We start from the raw sequence: 21710 nt of genomic DNA, 5'->3' as shown, positions 1-21710 counted from the left end.
GTTCCAAACTTTCATAGACATACCCAGTTATCTCACAGAGACAACTGAGTATTGTGTTTAAGAAAACAGGCATTGGAGGAGGCGCCTGGCTGTCTCAGTCAGCAGAGCAAACAACCCTTTATCTCAGGGTCATGAGTTCAAGCCCCGTATTGCGTTCAGAGCTTACCTAAAAACATAAAAAACTAAAGAAAGAAAGAAAACAGGCGTTGGGAGTCAGACTGAACAATGCTAAGTTTCCTGCTCTACTACTTAAATAGTTATATACACTTGGGCAATCATTTAATCTCCCTAAATTCCAGTGTCCTCATCCGAAAGTCAGGGACAATAAAAACTAACTCATAGGGTTATACACTGCACTGTGCAATGCCTGGCACATAGTTGTTATATAGTAAATATGACTAATTATAACCATTTTTATTATTAAATTTTGACCCCAAGTCTTAGGTTTACAGAAAACCTATTTCCAAGTTAGTTCAATGCACCCAGATAAAAAATACCCAGTAAACTTCATAACAACCATTAGCAAAGAGGAAACAGAATCTCACAGAGATTCATAGAGAGTCTATAAAATGAGATAAGGTTGCTTCACAACTTTTTAAATTTTATTTATTTCTTTCTCTTTTTTTTTCTTCTCCACAATTTTTAATTCTGCCTTACAATAGATGCTAACTTAATACTTTTCATACGGCATATCATTCTACAATTTTAACTCAAGTGGAGCTAAAAGGTCAGACGGACACTATACACACACACTCACCATACCCACATACATCATCCCATTTATTTACAACTTTGTTAATTTATTCCACTTCCATTTGTTTCCTACTTTTTTGCCTTTAGAAGTCTGCTCTGGATGTCAGTTTGAACTACCAACAGTATAAGTATTCACCCAATAGTGCACACTCTAGGCCATTATAACTTTATAGCATGGTATTTAACCTGCTTAGGATCATGTGATTAAAATCACAAGGGAACCTTCAAAATACCTCATGTCCAGGCTAAATCCCAGGCCAACTGAATCAAAAACTTTGAGAGCAGGATCCAGCTATCAGTTGTTAAAGCTCCCAGTTAATTCCAACATACAGCTACGTGGAGAACCCCAGTTCTAGAACTGACCCAGAATGCAATGGTCCTCAAAGCTGCAACAGTCTTAAGTGAAAGAGGAGCGAATCTAGGAATAGCCCCAAGCGGAAAAGTCCTTGACCATTCTTTTGTAAGTCCCATGAATGAAAAAGAGGTATGTCCCCTTCCTTCCCCCTTCCTTCCTAGGACATACCTAGAGGTATGTCCCCTAGAAAGGGTGTCAAGGAAGTTTAGGAACTGAAGCAACCCAAAATATTTTGTCCAAGTTGTTAACAACTAGGCCTTTTAAAGAACAGTTGTAAAAATTGAACAATCTTATCCTTGATTATCTTACCATCTTTGTTTTACAAAAAGTCTACATGCTGGAAGTTCATAAAAGTGAATTCCTATGAAAGTTAGAAAATCTCATGTAGAGTATCTTAGTTGTAGTTGCCAATAGGCACTTTGCTAACCTGATTGGCAGTCGACTGTCCTAATTAGCTGCTAACACGTTGAAAATGTTAACACACACACACACACACACACACACACACAAAAACCTACATTAGAAGGTAGGTTGGATGAAATACTTTCAACACAAGAAGTCATTATAAACAGGTGAAACTAAAATGGCAAACTTGGTGTTGGTTTTCGTAATGTTTTGCACATCCTCAAGGCCAACCCACCTGCCAGGCAGGGAGGTGATATTTAAACCTACTACCGATTCCAGGGAAGGGAGGCGGCCTCGGGGAACGTGGCTTTCAGAAGTCCTGCCGCTTTTGCAGAAACCCAGGCGCTACCTTGCTCCCGCCCGCACCCGCACAGCCAGCCGCCCTCGTCCCGGGAACACCCAGACACTGCCCTACTACGAACGCCCCCGTCTCGCGGGGCGCTCTTCCTTCCAGACTCCATCCCTGGCGCGGAGGCGCCCCGTCCGCTGCAGTCTCCTCGTCCGGCTTAGACAACCCAAGCCCGGCCCACGGGAGGAGGCGGCCGCCGCTCGCCACCCGCCGTCGCCAGCATCCCCGCGCCGCTCCCCACCACGCTGCCCCGGCGCCTCGGCCAAACCCTCAACCTCACCGGCGCGCGGCCTCGCGCGTCCCTTCCTGCGCACCCTTCCCCGCACCCGGGCCCCGCAGCCTTCGCACCTGTAGTGTTGCCGTCCGCCCAGCTCCCGCGCTCGCCGGCGAGGAGGCACAGGAGGAGCAGCGGCAGCCGCAGCGCGGGCGGCGGCCCCCGGAGCCCCCGCAGGCCGGGCAGGGCGCGCATGGCGCCGGCAGGTCAGCCGCGGTCCTCGCGCACCGCCGTCGGTGGCCGAAGTTTGCGCACACTCGCCGGTCGCCCGGTGCCTGCTGCCGGTCCCGGGGGCGGGACACGCGACAAAAGGCAGAGTGGGAGGGGCCCGGCCGCCCTGCCCTCCTCCCCTGAGACGCTCTCACTGCGTCCGAAGCCGACCCCGGACTGCGCCCCGTCCCCCATCAATTATGCAGCTCGGCGGCCGCAGCGGGCGTGTCCGGATGCGCAGGAGCCACCTCCGCGCCGCATCCTCTCCCGCCTCCTCCCTCCCGGCTCCCGCAGGTCTGCGCGGGAGCTTGCTGAGGACGCGGCAGGTGATGTCTAGCTCGTCTCCTGCAGGACAGCTTGAAACTCCTAATGGCTGTGTAAGTACATATACAATCTACAGACTATCCTTTACAGTTAGTTCGTCTGAGGCAAGGCGCACTTATTTACTTTGATGGGACAGATGAGAGGATGGACAACACTTTTCTGCTCCCCCCGCACGCCCCCCCCCGCCCCCGACATCCCTGGGTTATTAAGAAGATTAATGCTTGCGCAGGTGGAAGGCGCTATCCAGCTGCCCTGCCTCCTGGACGAGTCTTTCTCTCTCTCCCTACCAAACTCTCACACCTTCCCCACCAGTCTCAGAAGGCTTAGCCGGTTCTCCCTAGATTAAGGTTTCGGAGTCCCAAGGCCCCACAGTGTCTGTTTTTCTTTTCCTATTGTTTGCTTAGCCTAACAGCTTTTAAGGAGCCACCTAGAGGTCAAGAAACAAAAACTACCGAAAGTAGATACTGTGTAAACAGCGCAAGCCTGTTGACCTTCGTCAGACTGGAGCATTGTTTAAGATAATGCTATCTCCTAGGGGCTCCTGGGTGGCTCTAAGCCTCTGCCTTGGGCTCAGGTCAAGATCTCGGGTCCTGGGATCGAGCCCCGCATGGGGCTCCCTGCTCAGCGGGGAGTCTGCTTCCCTTCCCCTCTCTCTCTCTCTGCCTGCCTCTCTGCCTTCTTGTGATCTCTGTCAAATAAATAAAATCTTAAAAAAAAAAAATGCTATCTTCTACTCAGCAAGGCTGTAGCAAGGCTGTAGCTTGGAATTTTCTGTGCTCCCGACCAAATAAAACTAAAAACTATCAAAGAGGGGAGGAGAAATCTACATTCTAAACGTAAAAGAACAGTTAAGATCTGATGATTCTCCAGGTTGTTAAAAAAACATTAGAAGATTTTCTTTTTAAAGCAGTTCTCATAAGTCTTGTTCCCTCTTCCTTTGTTTTAGAATGCCAGGTTTGATATTCATAAATTCATTACATATCAGTGTCAAAAAAAAAAAAAAAAAAAAAAGAGTGAGGGGCACCAGAGTGGCTCATCTTGTTAAGCAGCTGCCTTCTGCTCAGATCATGATCAGGCCGTCCTGGGATAGAGCCCTGCATCAGGTTCTCTGCTTAGCAAGGGAGTTCACTTCTCCATCTCCCTCTCTCCCCTCCCCCACACCCCCTCTTGTCCTCTTGCTCTTCCCCTCTCTTTTAAATAAATAAAATCTTAAAAAGAAAAAAAAAGATTGAAAGATCATGTCAGACACAAACTTTGAAAACTGAAGTGCTAAACAAGAGCTATGCTTGCTTCACAGAGGAATGGTTCATTTTTAATTGGTAGGTATCACTAAAATATGCCTGTTTCCAGTTTAATATTATACAGGGAAAATTTGAGAGGCATATAGATTATTTAAATTGGTGTTAAAAGAATATGAGTAATAAAGTCCATTAAGCATAGTAATACCTAATTAATATTAAATATCTGCCAAATGTCAGGCACTGGGTTCAGAAGAGGTTGCACATACCGCAAGAAGTATGCACATGCGCGCGCACACACACACACACACACACACACACATCTACAGAACTATTAATCTATGAACTACAAATCTCAGGAGAACTTCTTCTCAGTGAGCAAATTATGGTTATGATGATTAACCCTTTCTGAACAAAGCCTTATAAGAAACGCTGTAGGACTAACATTTTCCATCATGACTCTCTTAGGACCTTGACCAGACTTGCTAAACTCATACTGCCTGATGGTTGCTAAATCACACCCCTGTCTTTCTGTCCTGCATCCTGTCTCACGATTGACTACAATCATTTGTCTATACCTTTGGAGTTTTGATGGTGAGCTCTTCTCCAAACAAGCTGAACATTGACTGACCTTCCCCAGTTGGTCCGATTAGCTCAAATTCACTTTACTTCAAATGAGTTTATCTCATTCAAAGAAAGATCATCTTCTCAGTTGAACCAATGTGTTCATGAATTAGGGAAAAGTGACTTGCCCAAGCTAATACTAATACAGTCACTTTTGTTGTTACAGCGAAATAAAGTGAGAAAGAAATATAATGCTTGGTTTGCTAAGCATTTTGGACTTCTCTTCCCCATTGTTAACTGCTTTATTTTTAGAGAGTTAATGTTTTTATTCTTATCCCAACTTCACTTCATTTTTTTCAAATGTTCTATATTCTTTAAAACCAGCTTATATGATACCTTCCTTGTATGGCTTTTTCTGACCTTTCTAATCCAAATCAACCGTTCTTGGCATGATGAGTTAAATATGGCCACAAATACATTGACACTATCCTCATCATGAGGGGGTAAAAGGGTCCTGTGGTTTCTTTCTTCAAGCTGGGTGGTCTCCCTGACCTCCCTGACCTATCGAATATTGCAACAGTAACATTGTGAGAGTTTCCTGAACCAAGCCACAAGAGCATCCACTTACTTCCTCCCTGTTCTTACAAGACAGCTGCCAGGAAAGAAGTATGACTGAGTTGAGAGCAACATGCTATGAGAAGCCCAAACCACACAGAGACAACAATGAGATGATACCTGGAGAGGCCAAAGGGCTGCAAGGTGCTAGATCTGTGTGTCTCAGAGCCTCAGGCAAGGCCAGCCCCTAGCTGAGTACCACACGGTGATCCCAGTTGATACTTCTTGATATTTTTGGAGGAGAAATGCCCAGCTGAGCCCTGCCTAAACTCCTGGCCCACACAATTGGGAGATAACACTGTCGTTTGAAACCACTAAATTTTAGGGTAACGTGTCACCACACTAAATGATCCAAACACTGTCCTCTGAACGCATACTGTCCCTACAGTTAATCTGACAACTAGTAATTTATAGTCTTGTGACTTGATCTTCATTATTGGCTTCAAGTTACATTTAAATATTTTATTAGTATTCAGCTTGTTATATAATTATATCTTCTTTCCCAATTCCATTACAACTCTTTTCAGTACTTCAAAATAGTTCCACAAGTCTTTGTATTACCTGTACTATCTTAAAATAAATAGTACTCCTTGTGTGCTCTCTTTGTTACTTATTAGAGAATCAGTTAAGAAAAACATTTTTTCCCTCTAAAACTTGTGTTTGTGGAATAATGCTAAAAAATTCTTATTTTTATTTTCTTTTAGTATATAAGCTGTTGTTGAGTGAAAAATGTGTGACAGGGTACTAGAAAGGTGTGAAAATGAGAATGGGAATGTGGATGTGGGTTACCTCTTATGGAAGGCAATATTTAATTTTTAAAAATTATTATTGAAGAAAACATGACATCAAACAGTAATAGGTGAAAGGACGTGTTTCACTATATCAATGCCAACAAGTCAAAATGTCTATCTTTGTCATCTGACAGTTGACAAACAGCATGCATTTACAGTTTAACTTATATTTGTTTTATTGTAAGTTGAGTGAGCTTTTTTAAGATGTGAAAATATCATGTCCAAATGTTGTTGCAAACAACAAAATCCAGTCTGGGTAGTTTCAGCAGAAAAATAAGCACTTAAAGTTTATTAGGTACTACTTGGGATTGTTTAAAAAAACAGACTCAAGGATAAACTTCCAGAAACACCAGGATTCATGCAGTAAACTCACCAAATATCGATACCATGGATGCGTCCGCCATCAAACAGGAGATGCTGGGGACTCCGTACCCTACTGCTTCTACCCCTGAGGCCACTGCAGATCAGCAACTGGCCCATGCAATGCCCACTGCTACCTTCCTCAGCCAAATGGGAGTGCTGCTGCGCTCCTCTGCTCCTCTCGGAATCAGTCTCCCTCCCCTGGCAGTGCCCAAGGCCAGAGTGCATGCCTGACTGCTAGCTTCAAGACAGGCTGAGTGTTTGAGCTCTGACCTCAATGGGAGAAGGCAGGATTCCTAACATGAAAATCTCCCCAAATATAGAAATGTTTTCAAAATAGGACAAGATGCCCTGAATATCCACTCCAGTCCTCCCCACTATGACAGGCAACATTGCTTCATACTTATTCTTTGAAACAAAAGCAGACGCTCCCCAACTTAATACATGAGGTACTCACTTAGAATGCGGACACCCCATTCAACCCAGAAAGAGACCTGTCTCATTAGAAGGGGAAGCTGGATCCCTGACTTGTACAGATGTCTGTTCCAAGGTTCTGGGACGGAACTAGTAGTATATTCATTTCACATACGTTTTTGTAAAATGTGCTAAAGTAAACACTTTAACTGGAATTATTAAATAATTAAATATTTATTAAATAATATTAAATAATATTATTATTTATTAATAATAATATTTAATGTTTATTAAAATAATTATTAAATAATATTTATTAAATAATAAAAATAATATTAAATAATATGACCATGTGTTTCTACTCCAGCTGCTCTTGCAATTCACTTTCCCACATGTGAGATGGCATCCTCTGAATGTTTTGGGGATCCTGCTAAGAGGAAGTTGAGTTAAGAACACATTTCATAGGGATTTATTATAATATAGTTTTGCATTTTGTAGTCCCTTTGGTATAAGCAGTAAGTTATTGCTGGTCACCCAATCAGAAGTGGCTTAAAAAGCATTACAGAACTTTTGCTGTGTAACCCAACCAGCCCTACAACTGAATCAGCTCTCTGGGCATCCCAACTTAAAGGTGAAGAATCAGAGACCAGATCCCGATACATTCTGTATGGTCACTTGGCCCCAGAAGTAAGTCGATAGAGAGGGAGAAGGATCCCATTGCCAGATCAAAGGTGTAATGGACTGAATTATATCCCCCGTACCCACCCAATTCATATATTGAAGCTCTAACCGTCAGTAGCTTAGATTGTAACTGTGTTTGGAGATAAACCTGTAAAGAGGTAATTAAGGTTAAATGAAGTCATATGGGTAGGCATGGGATCTAATATGACCAGACTTGGACCTAATCCAGTATTGCACCCTTATAAGAAAAAGAGGGCACCTGGGTCTTTCAGTTGGTTAAGTATCCAATACTTGAACTCAGCTCAGGTTTTGATCTCAAGGTCATGAGTTTAAACCCCATGTTGGAATCCACCCTGGGCATGGACCTTATGCTAAAAAAAAAAAAAAGACACCATAGTCAGAACACACAAACACACACAAAAAAAGGCTGTGTGAGGACATGAGGGCATAAACTGATGGCAGCCATCTGCAGGCCAAGGAAAGAGGCCTCAGGAGAATCCAAACCTACTTCCATAATTTGTCACTATCTACTTAGTTTTTGGTAATAACTTTTCCTAGTATGCTTTTTGTCTTGTGACTTTATCACCAAAAATTATTTGTTATGTAGTCAAACTAACCAGTATTTTTTAAAAATGGTCCATGTTTTTGTCATACCTAGAAAAGCCTTCATTGTTTAAAGAAAAACATAAAGTCATCCTAAGTTTTCTTCCATTCTTTTTTGCTTTCTCTTTTTTATGTTTGCAATTCATGTTAATATAAATGTTAATCTCTACAAATGTAAATTTACTATGTAAATTTATGGTAACAATTATGACTTATCTTCCTGTCATCTTCAGCCATCTTTTATTTTAGAATTTTATGTCATGTTTGATTTTTGGCGATAAACTAACCAGTCATTTAAATAAATTGTTCATGGGCGCCTGGGTGGCTCAGTGGGTTAAAGCCTCTGCCTTCGGCTCGGGTCATGATCCCAGGGTCTTAGGATCGAGCCCCAGGTGAAGTTCTCTGCTCAGCAGGGAGCCTGCTTCCTCCTCTCTCTCTCTCTGCCTGCCTCTCTGCCTACTTGAGATCTCTGTTTGTCAAATAAATAAATAAAAACTTTGAAAAATAAATAAATAAATAAATAGTTGATTTATTATTTGTTTAATTTTGCTGACTATTTCTCATATTTCAAGTTATGTCAGAGAAGTGACAATGTTTAGTTAAGATTATGGGGAGGAGTGGCTAACCAAACATGTGAATAAGAAGGGATATTAAATAATCTGAATATGTCCAATAATCTGAATATCTGCCTGATGAAAGTAAAGATTTCATGCTGGACTGTATCTTAAGAGCTGCAGCTCATGTTCACATTTTGGAGTTGAAGGGATTTATAGAAGGCAAAATCAAGATGTCAAAACACTGATCCCTAAAATTTAACCTCAACATTTCCAATGTTGGGGGGGCAGATGGTGAGAAAGAACGTTTTTCATTATAAATGACTAAAGTTTCTATTTATATCCGAATATTTGACTTTACATACAGAGTTTTATCTCAGAATAGAACTAGTATATTATTTCCCATAACATTTTAATTGTTTTGTTATTTTTTTAAAAAAATTAAAATTAAGTTAGATAAAACTAATTCATCTCTACCTCTAGGTATTTGGCCATTTGTAATGATCTTGTTTTTTCTTAAACTGTTGCAGAGAAGGCTTACTCTATTTTAGGATCAGCAACATGTTAGGTGTTCTATAAATGTCTTTTTGAAGATGGGTGAAATCGATAAGCAGTAACTCTGGGTTTGGCTTCTGATACAAAGTAGCTTTATATGCGTTCTGGAAGATTAATGGTTGCTCAGGAGAGTTAATAAATATAGGTTTTTGTTTTGACCAAAAGGGAAAGGCAGAAGATTTAGTTCTTCTCAGTGTAGAAAATTTAGCAAAAATGGGGGTGCCTGGGTGGCTCAGTGGGTTAAGCCTCTGCCTTCAGCTCAGGTCATGATCTCAGGGTCTTGGGATTGAGCCCTGCATCCAGCTCTCTGCTCTGTGGGGATCCTGCTTCCCCCTCTCTCTCTGTGCCTGCCTCTCTGCCTACTTGTGATCTCTGTCTCTGTCAAAAAAATAAGTAAAATATTTTTTTAAAAAGGAAAATTCACAAAAATGGAGATAGTATATGAAAAAGAGAAACCTCTGTGTGTGGATGAGACAGGCTTGCTGATTTATACTGGTTAAAAGAGTATTTATTTGAAGGCAGTGGGTTTGAGTCACAGCACTACCATTTCATCTTTTTATGAATTTGGAAATAGTCACTACTCCAAAGTTCGGTTTCCTTTCCTATAAAACAGGGAAATAGTACATATCTGCCAATGTTGTAAAGAAAAAATGTTTTGGCACTATTGCAAACTATAAAACAAAATATGTGGATGTTTGTTGTAATGATTTTGTTGTTATTACCACTATTGTTATAGATTGCACAATAGTGGTACTTTTTTTTTTTCTTGAGGTAATTTTGTGCAAAATGCATCCATTTTGGAGCTGTGCCTTGTGCACTGGAGCTTGGAATAAACGCTACCAAGTCACTGTAATGGATTAAGGAACAGATTTTATTGGCAAAACATATAATGGATGTGATCACCAGAAAGAAAGGCAGAAGTTGGCCAATACCTCCCCTTATATCTCACAATACCATGAAGAGTCAGGCTAACACCAGAGTATTCTACTGGACATACAACGCAAGTTTAACATTCAGGGGAAGGACCCTATCCCACTGTGCATAAAGAGGAGCCACTTTGATAGATTTTGTAGCCAAGACATTCAGAAATGGTGGAGAAATATCAGCTTCCAACACACTGTGACCTTGGTGCCCATGCAAAGCTAGATTTAGGCACAGTTACTTTTGGAGGGAGGGGAAGGAAGGGTAAAAAGCAGTGTTAGAATAAGGAGAATTGTGTGAAGTTTAATTTAGAAACAGATCCCCTGAACCCCCACCTGAATTGTATGTTGTTGGGCAAAGGCCCTTTTCCCACCCTCAGAGAAAACGGAAGAGAGGAAAACTAAGGGTCTTTAGTCTTGGATCTGCAGACTTGAAGGTGTGAGTACTCAGCACTGGACACCTAATTTGTGGGGTTCAGAGCAAAACTAAAATGCATACCCGTTGTTCAAAAATTACTAAAGTTACGATGACTCCATAGAGAATTAAACCATGTATCCAGCCCTGATTAGGATAGGACTCAGTGTGACTGTACAAATTTGTTCTGTCTCTGTAGAGCTGCTGCATGGGTACTTCATTGAAAATAGGAAGATCAGTGTCCTCAAAAACACTGAATGCTGGATGCTAAAAACCTTTTTTTCTCTTCCCTTTTTTTTTTTTAATTTAACTATACCTGACACAATGTTACATTAGTTTCAGGTGTGCAACATGTTGATTTCACAACTCTATGTATTATATATATATATATTTACAACAAGAGAGCTACCATCAGTCACCATAAGATGATTATATAACACATTGACTATATTCCTTATGCTGTAACTTTCATTTCCATGACTTATTCAATCCATAACTGGAAGCCTGTATCTTTTTACTAATTGACTATTACCTTTGCTCTCCAGATAGGAGATTAAAAGAAGACTTTCAGGTGTATGTGACCAGCCTAAGGGTCCCCAAAGTATTTAAGATGATCTTCAAATGAATCTCAAAGTCAGAAAAGCCCCATATATTTGTTCTGAATGATTAAAATAAAACGTTTAATCCCTACAGTCTTGAACAAGAATAGATAAAAAAGATCACCAAACACCCAAGAAAAAGATTTAATATGGAAACAGAAACCAAAACAGAAGAAATTAACTTATTAGTAAAAATTATATACAGACAAGAAATTTCAGTAGAAAATTATCATTAAGGGCGCCTGGGTGGCTCAGTGGGTTAAGCCGCTGCCTTCGGCTCAGGTCATGATCTCAGGGTCCTGGGATCGAGTCCCGCATCGGGCTCTCTGCTCAGCAGGGAGCCTGCTTCCTCTCTCTCTCTGCCTGCCTCTCTGCCTACTTGTAATCTCTCTCTGTCAAAAAAAAAAAAAAAATTATCATTAAAATCCTCAGATTAAGAAATGATATTCCATCTATGAAAAAAAGAACAAGCTATTATGAGAAAGAACGTTTTGGGGGGAAATTAGATTTTTTTTAAAGATTTTTATTTATTTATCAGAGAGAGAGAGGGGGAGAGAGCGAGCACAGGCAGACAGAATGGCAGGCAGAGGCAGAGGGAGAAGCAGGCTCCCTGCTGAGCAAGGAGCCCGATGTGGGACTCGATCCCAGGACGCTGGGATCATGACCTGAGCCGAAGGCAGCTGCTTAACCAACTGAGCCACCCAGGCGTCCTGGGAAATTAGATTTTAAAACATGATGAAAGAAATGAAAAGGTTTGGGAAAATAAAGTTGAGGAAAACCTCACAGAAAATAAAGCAGAAGGACAAAGAGATGGCTGTAGGAAGAGAAAAAAGGTAATATTGTATAATTAGTCCAGGAGGCCCAATATCCAAATAATAGAAAAATAGAACAAAGAAAATTGAGGAAATCAATAATGAAATAATTCAAAAATTAACTAAATCTAAAGGAAATGCAGGCTGAAGGTTGCCACCAAATTCCCAGTTGAATGAAAATAGACTCATATCAAGGACATTACTGTGAAATTTCAGAACACTGTGAATAAGGAGAAATCATACTGGCTTGCTAGAAGGGGATATGGTAAAAAAAAAAAAAGAGCAGTTTTGATATTCTTTTTTTTTTTTTTAAGATTTTATTTATTTATTTGGCACAGAGAGAGAGATCACAAGCAGGCAGAGAGGCAGGCAGAGAGAGAAGGTGAAGCAGCTCCCCGCCGAGCAGAGAGCCCGACATGGGGCTCGATCCCAGGACCCTGAGATCATGACCCGAGCTGAATGAAGGCAGAGGCTTTACCCACTGAGCCACCCAGGCGCCCCTAGTTTTGATATTCTTAATAGAAGAGAAACACCTCCAAAATTCTGCAGAGAAATGTTTCCAACCTAGAGTTATAGGCCCTGTTGAAATGTCAACTAAATGTGAGTACAAAATAAAAACATGTTAAAGTATGAACTATCTCAAAAAACTTATCTCCCATCCATACTTGTTTTCAGCAAGCTACTGAAGAAAGTCCTCCTCAAAATCAAGAGAGTAAGTCAAATTAAAGGGGGAAATATGAACAGGAAGGAAGATCCTAGGATGAGAAACAATTACAAAAAATATCTCAGACTCACCAAAACACTGAAGAGTAGTGAGGAAAGTATGATTAATACTTTATGTTAATTAGAAATCCTACAGTATTCTTTTATTAAATATAATTTTTGTTGGTTGCTCTTTCTATATGAAATCTTTTCCTTGGGTGTCGGGTGATCTTTAGCTGTTTATTCTTGTTTAAGATTGTGGGAATGAAAAGTTTATTTTAATCACTCTGAACACATAACATGGGACTTTCCTGACTTTCAATTTCATTTGAGGAGTATTTTTTTAAGATTTTATTTTTAAGCAATTTTTACACCCAATATGGGGCTCCAACCTACAACACAAGATTAAGAGTCACACACTCCACTGACTGAGCTAGCCAGGCACCCCCACTTGAAGATTATCTTAAATATTTTTGGGGACCCTTGGGCTGGTCGTATACTCCTGAACATATAATTTTTGGTAGACACACGTATTTATACAAAGGAACTTTGTTTTATTTCTAGTTTACCAAATGTTTTTGTACTTAACAGATTCTTTTGACTCAATCGCTCCTGATCAATTACTTTTAAAAGTAAAATTTAAATAGAAATTGCATCAATTTATAGATTAATTTGGGGAGGATTGACATCTTTGTAATGCTGAGTCTTCTCTGTTTTGTTATCACCATTTTATTGAGTCTTGAGAAATTTAAAATTTTCCTTCTTGTAAGTTTTACATGATTTTAGGTAAATCTACTCATAAAGGGGCACCTGGGTGGCTCAGTACAACGACCAACTTTTGATTTTAGCTCTGGTCATGATCCTGGGATGGAGCCCCGAGCTCCAGGTGCCATGCTCAGTGGGGATTCTGTTTGAGGATGCTCTCCCTCTCCCTCTGCCCCTCCCCCCGCTCACACTATCTCTGTCTCTCTCAAATGAATAAATAAATCATTAAAATATATTCATGAGTATATAATTCATAGCATTTTGTTTTTGTTTTTGTTAAAAGTATTTTAAAATAGGGGGTGCCTGGGCAGCTCAGTGGGTTAAGCCTCTGCCTTCAGCTCAGGTCATGATCTCAGGGTCCTGGGATCGAGCCCAGAGTCGGACTCTCTGCTCAGCAGGGACACTGCTTCCCCCTTCCCCTCTGCCTGCCTCTCTGCCTACTTGTGATCTCTCTCTCTCTCTCCCTGTGTCAAGTAAATAAATAAATAAAATCTTTAAAAAATGTATTTTAAAATAAATGCTTGTATTTTGTTATTTCTATAAATTAAAAAAAAGTGGGCTCCCCACTCTCTATCATTCCCCATCCTGATTGACAGGGGATTCTGTCCTCCAGGTTTCTCAGTAATCAAGCACAGAGCCCCAAGACCACCCTTGACACCTTCAGCCACTCTGTGCGTGCCAGAGCATCCCCCCTTCCATGCACTCTTACTGTCCCCAGCATGGCCTCTTGTCTCCTCCTTTATGCTGCTGCTGTTGAGCAACATGAGGCTGGTGGGGTCTGGCCCCAGCCTCACCCTGGCCCCAGAGCTGTTGCTAGGCCCCTGGCAGGCTCCCTGGCTGCTAACCCACACCCGGGGCTACATGGCCCATCCTGGCCTGCTCCCGAGTCTGCTGTTCCTGCCCAAGCCGGGTCAGTGCCAAGAGGGCAACATGTGCCCTGCTCCCCTTGGCTGCTGGGCTAATAGGTGTGCTGCTGACAGGTCTTGGGGTGTCCAGTGCTGCTGTTGGCTACACCTCCATGCCTGTCCAGCTGGCCATGCTGGCCGAGCAGAGTTACCCCTTTGACCTCCCCAGGTGTTCCTGTCACTGTGGCTGCTGCTATGGCTGCTGCTGGCCTTGCACCGCTGCTCAGCTCCGAGCCACCCTTCCTGTAGCTGTTCTGCAGCCTACATGGGGCCTGGCTTATGCAGCTGGGACCTTGCAGTGGCTGGAGCTCTCACAGGAGAAGGGCCTCTTGTGCAGGGCCCTGGCAGGGCACAGGCCACTGCAATGCCTTCCCACCCCAGTGGCCTGGCTGAGCTGCCCCCCTGGTCCCCATCCAGTTGGAGTGAGGCCTCTTGCCCCTGGACTTCCTTGCCCCTGGACTTCCTTACACAGCCTCCCATCCCACAGTGAAGGCTCAGCCCAGCTCCTGCCAGGCCTGGGGCCTGGGTAGCAGATCTGGGAGGGCTCCCAAGAGGGGAGCCCAGCTGGGCTTAGCCCAGCTTCTCCTCAGAGACTCCACTGTGGGCAGCCAGACAGGAAGAGATGCTGCAGGAGGGGATCCAGGCCTCACTCGTGAGGGGCCCGCACAGTGTCCTGAGAGCCCATCATGGCTGCCTAAGTCCAGTGTCCTCTCTGCGGCTGCAGCAGCTGGAGCACATGGACTCCCCACAGAGCCGGCAGTGGTGGCATCGACAGCCACGGCCACATGGAGGGTGCCGTGAGTCACTGCTGGCTGGGGGTGTAGGGGGCAAGGTGGGCACTGAAGTCCTGGTGACTCAGGGGAGGGGTTGCCTGCCTACCCCCAAGGGCCCTGGTCCTCTGCAGCACAGGCAGACCCTCAGGTGACCACAGGCTTGGCCTGTGAGTGGGTAGTGTAAGGACCTATTTAGAAACTATCCCTGTTCCCCTTCCCCTAGGGGATTTACTTGGAAACAAGTCCCAGAAACCAGCTTCAGGTAACAAAAGCCCAGACATAAGGGTGAGTCAGGCCAGGTGGAGACATCCGATCAGTAGGGGGTTGCATACTGTCTCCCTAGATACCAAGGAGTAGGGGGGCCCCCACCCTTTGGAACCCTTTTGGCTCCACTCCTAATCAAGGTGTAATAGGCTGGGTTAAATGTCTACTAGGGTAAATTGTAACTCAGTTGGTCACCTAGCTTCACTACGGAGCTTCCTGTGTGTGTTACAATCTCATTGGCCACCTGGGCGTGGCCAGGCCCGACCGCATGGTTTTTGCCCTTAAAAGCTATACTGTGAAACAGAGAAGGGTCACCCTCTCTAGAGTGTTAGAGGTGTGGCCCCCAAAGTTTGGTTAGATTATTGAAGCTTGGCGCGAAATAAAGCTTTGCTTGACCTTTGCTTTGTATCAGTCTCGCTCCTTTAATCACGGACCCATTATTGGGGCACACCAGGTAGTCTACCCAAGCCCCCGTTCTGTCTGCAGAGAGTCACAGTGTGATATAGGAGAGCCCCCCATCCACACCGCACCCCACCCTGGCACTGCCTAGAATAAATACCAGTTTGCTTCCGCCCCCCACCCAGAACAAGTATTATCATATATATTATCTTCTAAATAGTCACCTTACTAAATTATTTTGTTCCTTTTAATAGTTTTTAATTGACTTTCCAGGATTTTCTATGTAGGAAATCACACAAATTGTAACTAATGGTGACTTTTTTTTTCTGTTTCTCCCTTTCGATATTTATTTCTCTTATTTAAGTGCTTGTTTTATCACATTTGGCCCCATGTTTTCATGTAATAATCATGGTACTTAATCTGAAACAACAGAATAAACCAGACTCTGGTAAATTTTGGCAAAACAAAACAATAAAAATAGCTCAAGGAAAACTGGAGAGCCATATTTGGAAAATAAGTGTGATATTAGTAGAGGAATAGAGAAATAATTCAGTGAAGAATAGAGAGACAAAAGGAGACACTCCTGTATGTGAGAATATACACAATGTTTCAGAATAGTGAGGAAGAGAAAGATAATCCAATAAATTAGAGGCTAATTTATTTATCTATCTAAAGGCTAATATCTATTGATAGATATATTTAGGTTCTTATCACACACATCATATGAACTGATAAATTCCAAATTCATGAGAGTTCTAAAGATAAAACTATAAAATTGTGTAAAAGCTATGGGATACACAGATTATCTTAGGGATAGAAAAGGACATTAGAAATACAGAAAAAGACTGATATTTTTGACTACATAAAAATTTGAAGAAAATTTATACATGATGAAAGACACCACAAGATAAAAAACAAAATACAGATTAGGAGAAAATATGTACAGTGTGTCATCTATAAAGAGTTAATATCCCTAATATTAAAAGAGCACCAATATGTTGGGAAAATTGGACAGTCACATGCAGAACAATGAACCAGGACCATTTCCTTACATGATACACGAAAATAGACTCAAAATAGATAAAAGACCTAAATGTGAGACAGGAATCAATCAAAATCCTAGAGAACACAGGCAGCAACCTCTGTGACCTTGGCCATAGCAATTTCTTGCTAGACATTACACAGCCTCCCATCCCACAGTGAAGGCTCTACACTTCCCTTGTCTACAAAGGCAAGGGAAACAAAGGCAAAAATGTACTATTGGGACTTCATCAAGATAAAAGGCTTTTGCACAGCCAAGGAAGCAGTCGACAAAGCCAAAAGACAACGGACAGACTGGGAGAAAATATTTGCAAGTGACATATCAGATAAAGAGTTAATATTCAAAATCTATAAAGAGCTTATCAAACTCAACACCCACAGAATAAATAATCCAATCAAGAAATGGGCAGAAGACATGAACAGAGTATAAAATCATCAGTATAAATGATAAAGACTCCACTTCAAAATAAAGTGGCATGGGATACATTTGGGGCAATATATAAATGGATTAAGATTAGTCTTAAAGATCTGGGTAAGAAAGAGCTCATTGCACTTTCTCAGCTTTCTTTGGGAGTACCCAAATAACAAAGATCTCAGTTCATAGCTTCTGCAATGAATTTCTGCAAGGATCAGAAATAAAAAGGACAGATAGAGCCATCAGCAAAGTCAATGGCACAGTCGCAGCATGAAAAGCAAGTTCATTCAGATCAGGGCGCCCTTGGAGAACCCAAGTGTACAACAAGCTCTTCAGAGTCTCAGCATCTTCCAGACCTTTGAGGGGACAAACTACATTCTCCATCTGTTTGTAGCCCAGCCAGGCTTCTTAGCCAAAAGAGAAGAGCTCTGTTGTCTTGGGATGCTTTGAAAAAATATTTTAGAAATGCTGGTCCCAAAAAAAAAAAAAAAAAGAAATGCTGGTCCCTTTGTCGTTGAACCAAAGAAACAGGGCAGGCCAGGGCAAGGGCGTGAGTCTGAGTGAACGTGCCCCAGCATGCTGGCAAAGAGGATCTGGAAAGTTTTGCCACCCTCGTGGAATCAGGTAGGATGGCCAAAATACTGGCTGCAACACCTGGAAGACAGTGTTGCTGATCTCTATGCCATGGTGCTATCCTCTCCAGCGGCAGAGATAGCTCCGTAATTTGCAGGACCCAGTGCAGAATGGAAGTCTGAGGTCCCTGTTCAAAAAGCAGGAAGAAGTGGGGCGCCTGGGTGGCTCAGGGGGTCAAAAAGCAGGAAGAAGTTACATTCTAAGTCTAAACTAGAAAGCTTTTTACCTTTCTTCTGTGGTCTCGCTCTGGACTTCTCCTGCCTTTTTTATTTGTTCTGTAATGTTCTAAGTAGAATAAAAAAAAAAAGTTAAGTACTAGAAAGAATTTTACCATTCATCTTTATATTGTTCAATACCAGATTAGATGCAAATATAGGAATGTATAATTCACATGCAGAGTCACTGAAATTACACAATTCATATGCCATAGTTCATACCTACATGTTTTTGGTTCTTACAAAGTGAGTGAAAATGTTGCATAAAAGTAATTCTGCTGTTTTTATTTTGCTTCTTAGCACATGCACATTCCACCAACACCCTACCTTCAACTTATTGATAAGCAAGGAAGAAATGAAAGGGAAAAGACCTAAAGGTTACCCTTTCTTCCTTTATGTCATTTTCAGTGTAAGTGCCAATGAGGACGGATAGTTTACATGTATTGATTCCAAAGGTGATGCATTCTTTCATCCAGCATTATTGATGGAGATTATCAAATTTAAGAGATTACAATGTACATATAATAAATACATGTTATATCTCAGTATTTGTTTTCCTGAACACATGAGTCAAGAGATCTTAAAGAAACATATTAAGTTACCCTTAAGAGTTACTCATAAATTGAGTTAAATATACTGATGAATGGTTCATGTCACATATATGAAAGTGAGTACTAAAAAAACACAGATATTTTGGATACACATGTAGAACTTTGCGGGCATATGCACACATATACATATGCAAGTGTGCATACCCACACTTGTGCATGCACACACACACACACACACACTCTCTCTCTCTCTCTCATGTATTTATTCAACTTTTCCTCCAAACTGAAAATGAATGCATTGTGTAAGACTAAATTCCTCATAGGCTGGTAGGGCAAAAATTCATCTTCAGTTTACAATTATTATGCGTACTATCTATAAAAAATACTGTCATTTCTTTACAAAATATTTTGTTTTCAGTAAAGATTATATAACATAATAAAACTTTATAAACTATAAAGATAACATATTTAAAGTTAAGAAAACACTTTACTTATAAACATTATCAGGAATTGTTCTATGAATATATAGCGAAAAAAATTTTAATTAGCCCATATCTCTATTTATATATTTTAAAGATTTTCTTTTTTTAAGTCATCTCTCTACCCAACACGGGGCTCAAAAACACAACCCCAAGATCCAGAGTTGCATGCTTCACCAGTTGAGCCAGCCAGGCACCCCAGCCCCAGCTCACTTTAAAAGCTATAATCTTTGGCAGTTTTTGGAGTGCTTTCAAATAACTGATTATGCCCACTGGTGACCCTACCTGTTTCCTATTTCAACAAAGCGTTTGTCTTTGAAGTGGAGTATGTGAGATCAGATACTGCTCCTCAAGGAACTGAAATTCTAGACACCTGCCCTTCAGTTTCCCTTCTCTGTAATCCACTCAAGTTTATAAAAAGAAAGAGGGTAGCATCTACACACAAAGGAAGAGAAGAGTGGAAGAGAAGATAAACCCTCGCGAGTTGTCCTAGGTGGAATTCGCTTTCCTCCATGGTTTCAGCTCTTCCACTAACTATGTCCACATTTCCAGAAAGGAGTACTAGCCTGGTTAACATCTCTGTACTCACGGTTACTATGTCCTTGACACCAAGAGCCAAATGCCTTTCTAAAATTTGAATTTCATCAACATTATACTATTTTACAGTGATTTCATGCTATTCGAACACAGCTTTTAGTATTACTTCTTGTTTTCTATATAATATCTTCTATTGGTCTGAATTATAATTAATCATATAAAACACTTTTAATGATGCAAAAATAATGTTGAAAATAAATAAAAAATAAATAAATAAACACTTTGAAAATATTTTGCCTCTTATGTTTGCTGGAAAAATATTCAGAGATCCTTAGTTAGCAAAACAGTAGTGCCCTCTTGGAATGGAAGGACATGACATGCTCTTAACATAACTTCATTTTAAATCTCTCTCTCTCTCTCTCTCTCTCTCTCTCTCTCTCACACACACACACACACACACACACATCTACATAACTAAAAGCAGATTTCTAAAGATATATACACACTTATATAGGTATGGATATAACATATATATTCATATATATTATTTCAAACTCATATATGTGACAAAATTTTTGGTTTAAGTATCCCCAAGAATGTGATTGGAAAAGTCAGAAACATTTGACCGAAAGTACAAATTCTTCATGCAAAGCAAAATGTAAGGTGTATTACTCTTTAAAATATGAAACTATATATACAACTTAAAAGTTAACAGAACTTTTTAGGTTGTGAAGTGACTAGTGTTGTTAAAAATACCAACATAATCCTGTCAAATGGCTGTTCTATTTAACTCTAATTTTCCCAGTCTAGGGTAGAGCCTGAGCTTATTTCAATCCCTCTCATTCTCAAATCAAACTATTCCTTAAAAAAAAAAAAGGCCAAAAAAATGCACTATAGTTTGAAATCTGCATGTTAATGAAGCAGTGGTTGACTGGTAGAAATAATTTACTGGAAAATAATTTTAAACAACTGAAAATAAAGTTGTCTCAAAATATAGCCAGTGCAGGAAAGTACAATTTTAAGTGTCACCAACTATGGTTAGTTTGATTTAAAAATCAAGACTCTAGGTATACAGTGTTCTCCTCTAATACTTCCAAATTGGATTCAAGTCAGCATTGACTTTGAAATTTTTTATGACTTCAGATTTTATGTAGTTATTTTTCTTAGACTTTTTCTGTCTTTAAACTTTTGTGATGGAATGATTTGGAACATTCCAGGTGATTTTTGTGAGAATAAACTTCATGGGGACACAAGCTTCCAATTTTCAGGGTTCCTCCCCAACTTTGGAGAGATTCTTTCTGCCATTACTACCCATAATTTTCCAGTCTCCACAATTCGTTTTTTCCTTACAAGCAACCTTGTTAATAAACTTCTTTTATGGGGCACCTGGGTGGCTCAGTGGATTAAAGCCTCTGCCTTCGGCTCAGGTCATGATCCCAGGGTCCTGGGATCAAGCCCTACATCGGGCTCTCTGCTCTGCAGGGAGCCTGCTTCCTCTTCTCTCTCTCTCTGCCTGCCTCTCTGCCTACTTGTGATCTCTGTCTGTCAAATAAATAAATAAAATCTTTAAAAATATATATATACTTCTTTTATGTATACCATTGAATTTGTTAAGCCTATAATCTAATTAATATAGAAGAGAAATGTAATCAATAGAAATATAATTTGGAAGGTCTCACTGCCTCAAAATTGTTCTTATTTCAAGTAACACCATTGAGGAACTCTGGAATCAAGATGTCAACATCTGTTCAGGGAAATGGACATGGGTCAACTCAGAAAATTTACTGGTGTTTGATTTACAGGTGAAGCAAGGGAAGAGCAGTAAAATGTGATCCAGAGACAGAACGAGAACAGACATTTGCTGATGCAGTTCCAACGGTAGGTATCACTAATATCCTAATAGTAGATCACTGGCTTACACTAGACTCATAGATGATTTTTTGTGGTTATGTGTTCATTTGTTTGTCAACAATGACCTTATCCCTTAGATGATAGCTCTCAAACCTAGTTGCACATCACCATTAATTCTGGAAATGTCTCCAAATTCAGTTTTTTAGTGCCATCCAGTTCAGACCACTGAGTCAGAATCTTTGAGAGGAAAACCTATACATCTTTTCCTTCTGCCCATCCCTCTCTTCCTTTCTCCCTCCATTTTCCACTCCCCCCCCACACACCTCTTTTTCTTCCTCTCTTCCTCTCCTTCCCTTAGACATATTATAGGGAAAAAATCCATTGGTGCC

General features: G+C 41.0%; 1 protein-coding gene and 1 pseudogene across 1 annotated transcript in view; one reads left to right on the top strand and one right to left on the bottom strand.

Moving 5' to 3' along the window:
- Positions 1–2354, bottom strand: part of EMB (embigin) — a 46627-nt gene extending 44273 nt beyond the window's left edge. Inside the window, exon 1 of the mRNA XM_044232176.1 lies at positions 2211–2354. Coding sequence (XP_044088111.1) covers positions 2211–2331 — 121 coding nt within the window. The 5' untranslated portion in view covers positions 2332–2354. The remainder of the gene's footprint in view (positions 1–2210) is intronic.
- Positions 2355–6265: 3911 nt separating this feature from the next.
- Positions 6266–15088, top strand: LOC122893688 (annotated as a pseudogene).
- Positions 15089–21710: the final 6622 nt, after the last annotated feature.

Source organism: Neovison vison, chromosome 1 (genome assembly GCF_020171115.1).
Source record: "Neovison vison isolate M4711 chromosome 1, ASM_NN_V1, whole genome shotgun sequence".
NCBI classification, from domain to species: domain Eukaryota; kingdom Metazoa; phylum Chordata; class Mammalia; order Carnivora; family Mustelidae; genus Neogale; species Neogale vison.
Note: the sequence above shows the minus strand (reverse complement) of the source record. Positions and strands in the feature narration are given on the sequence as shown.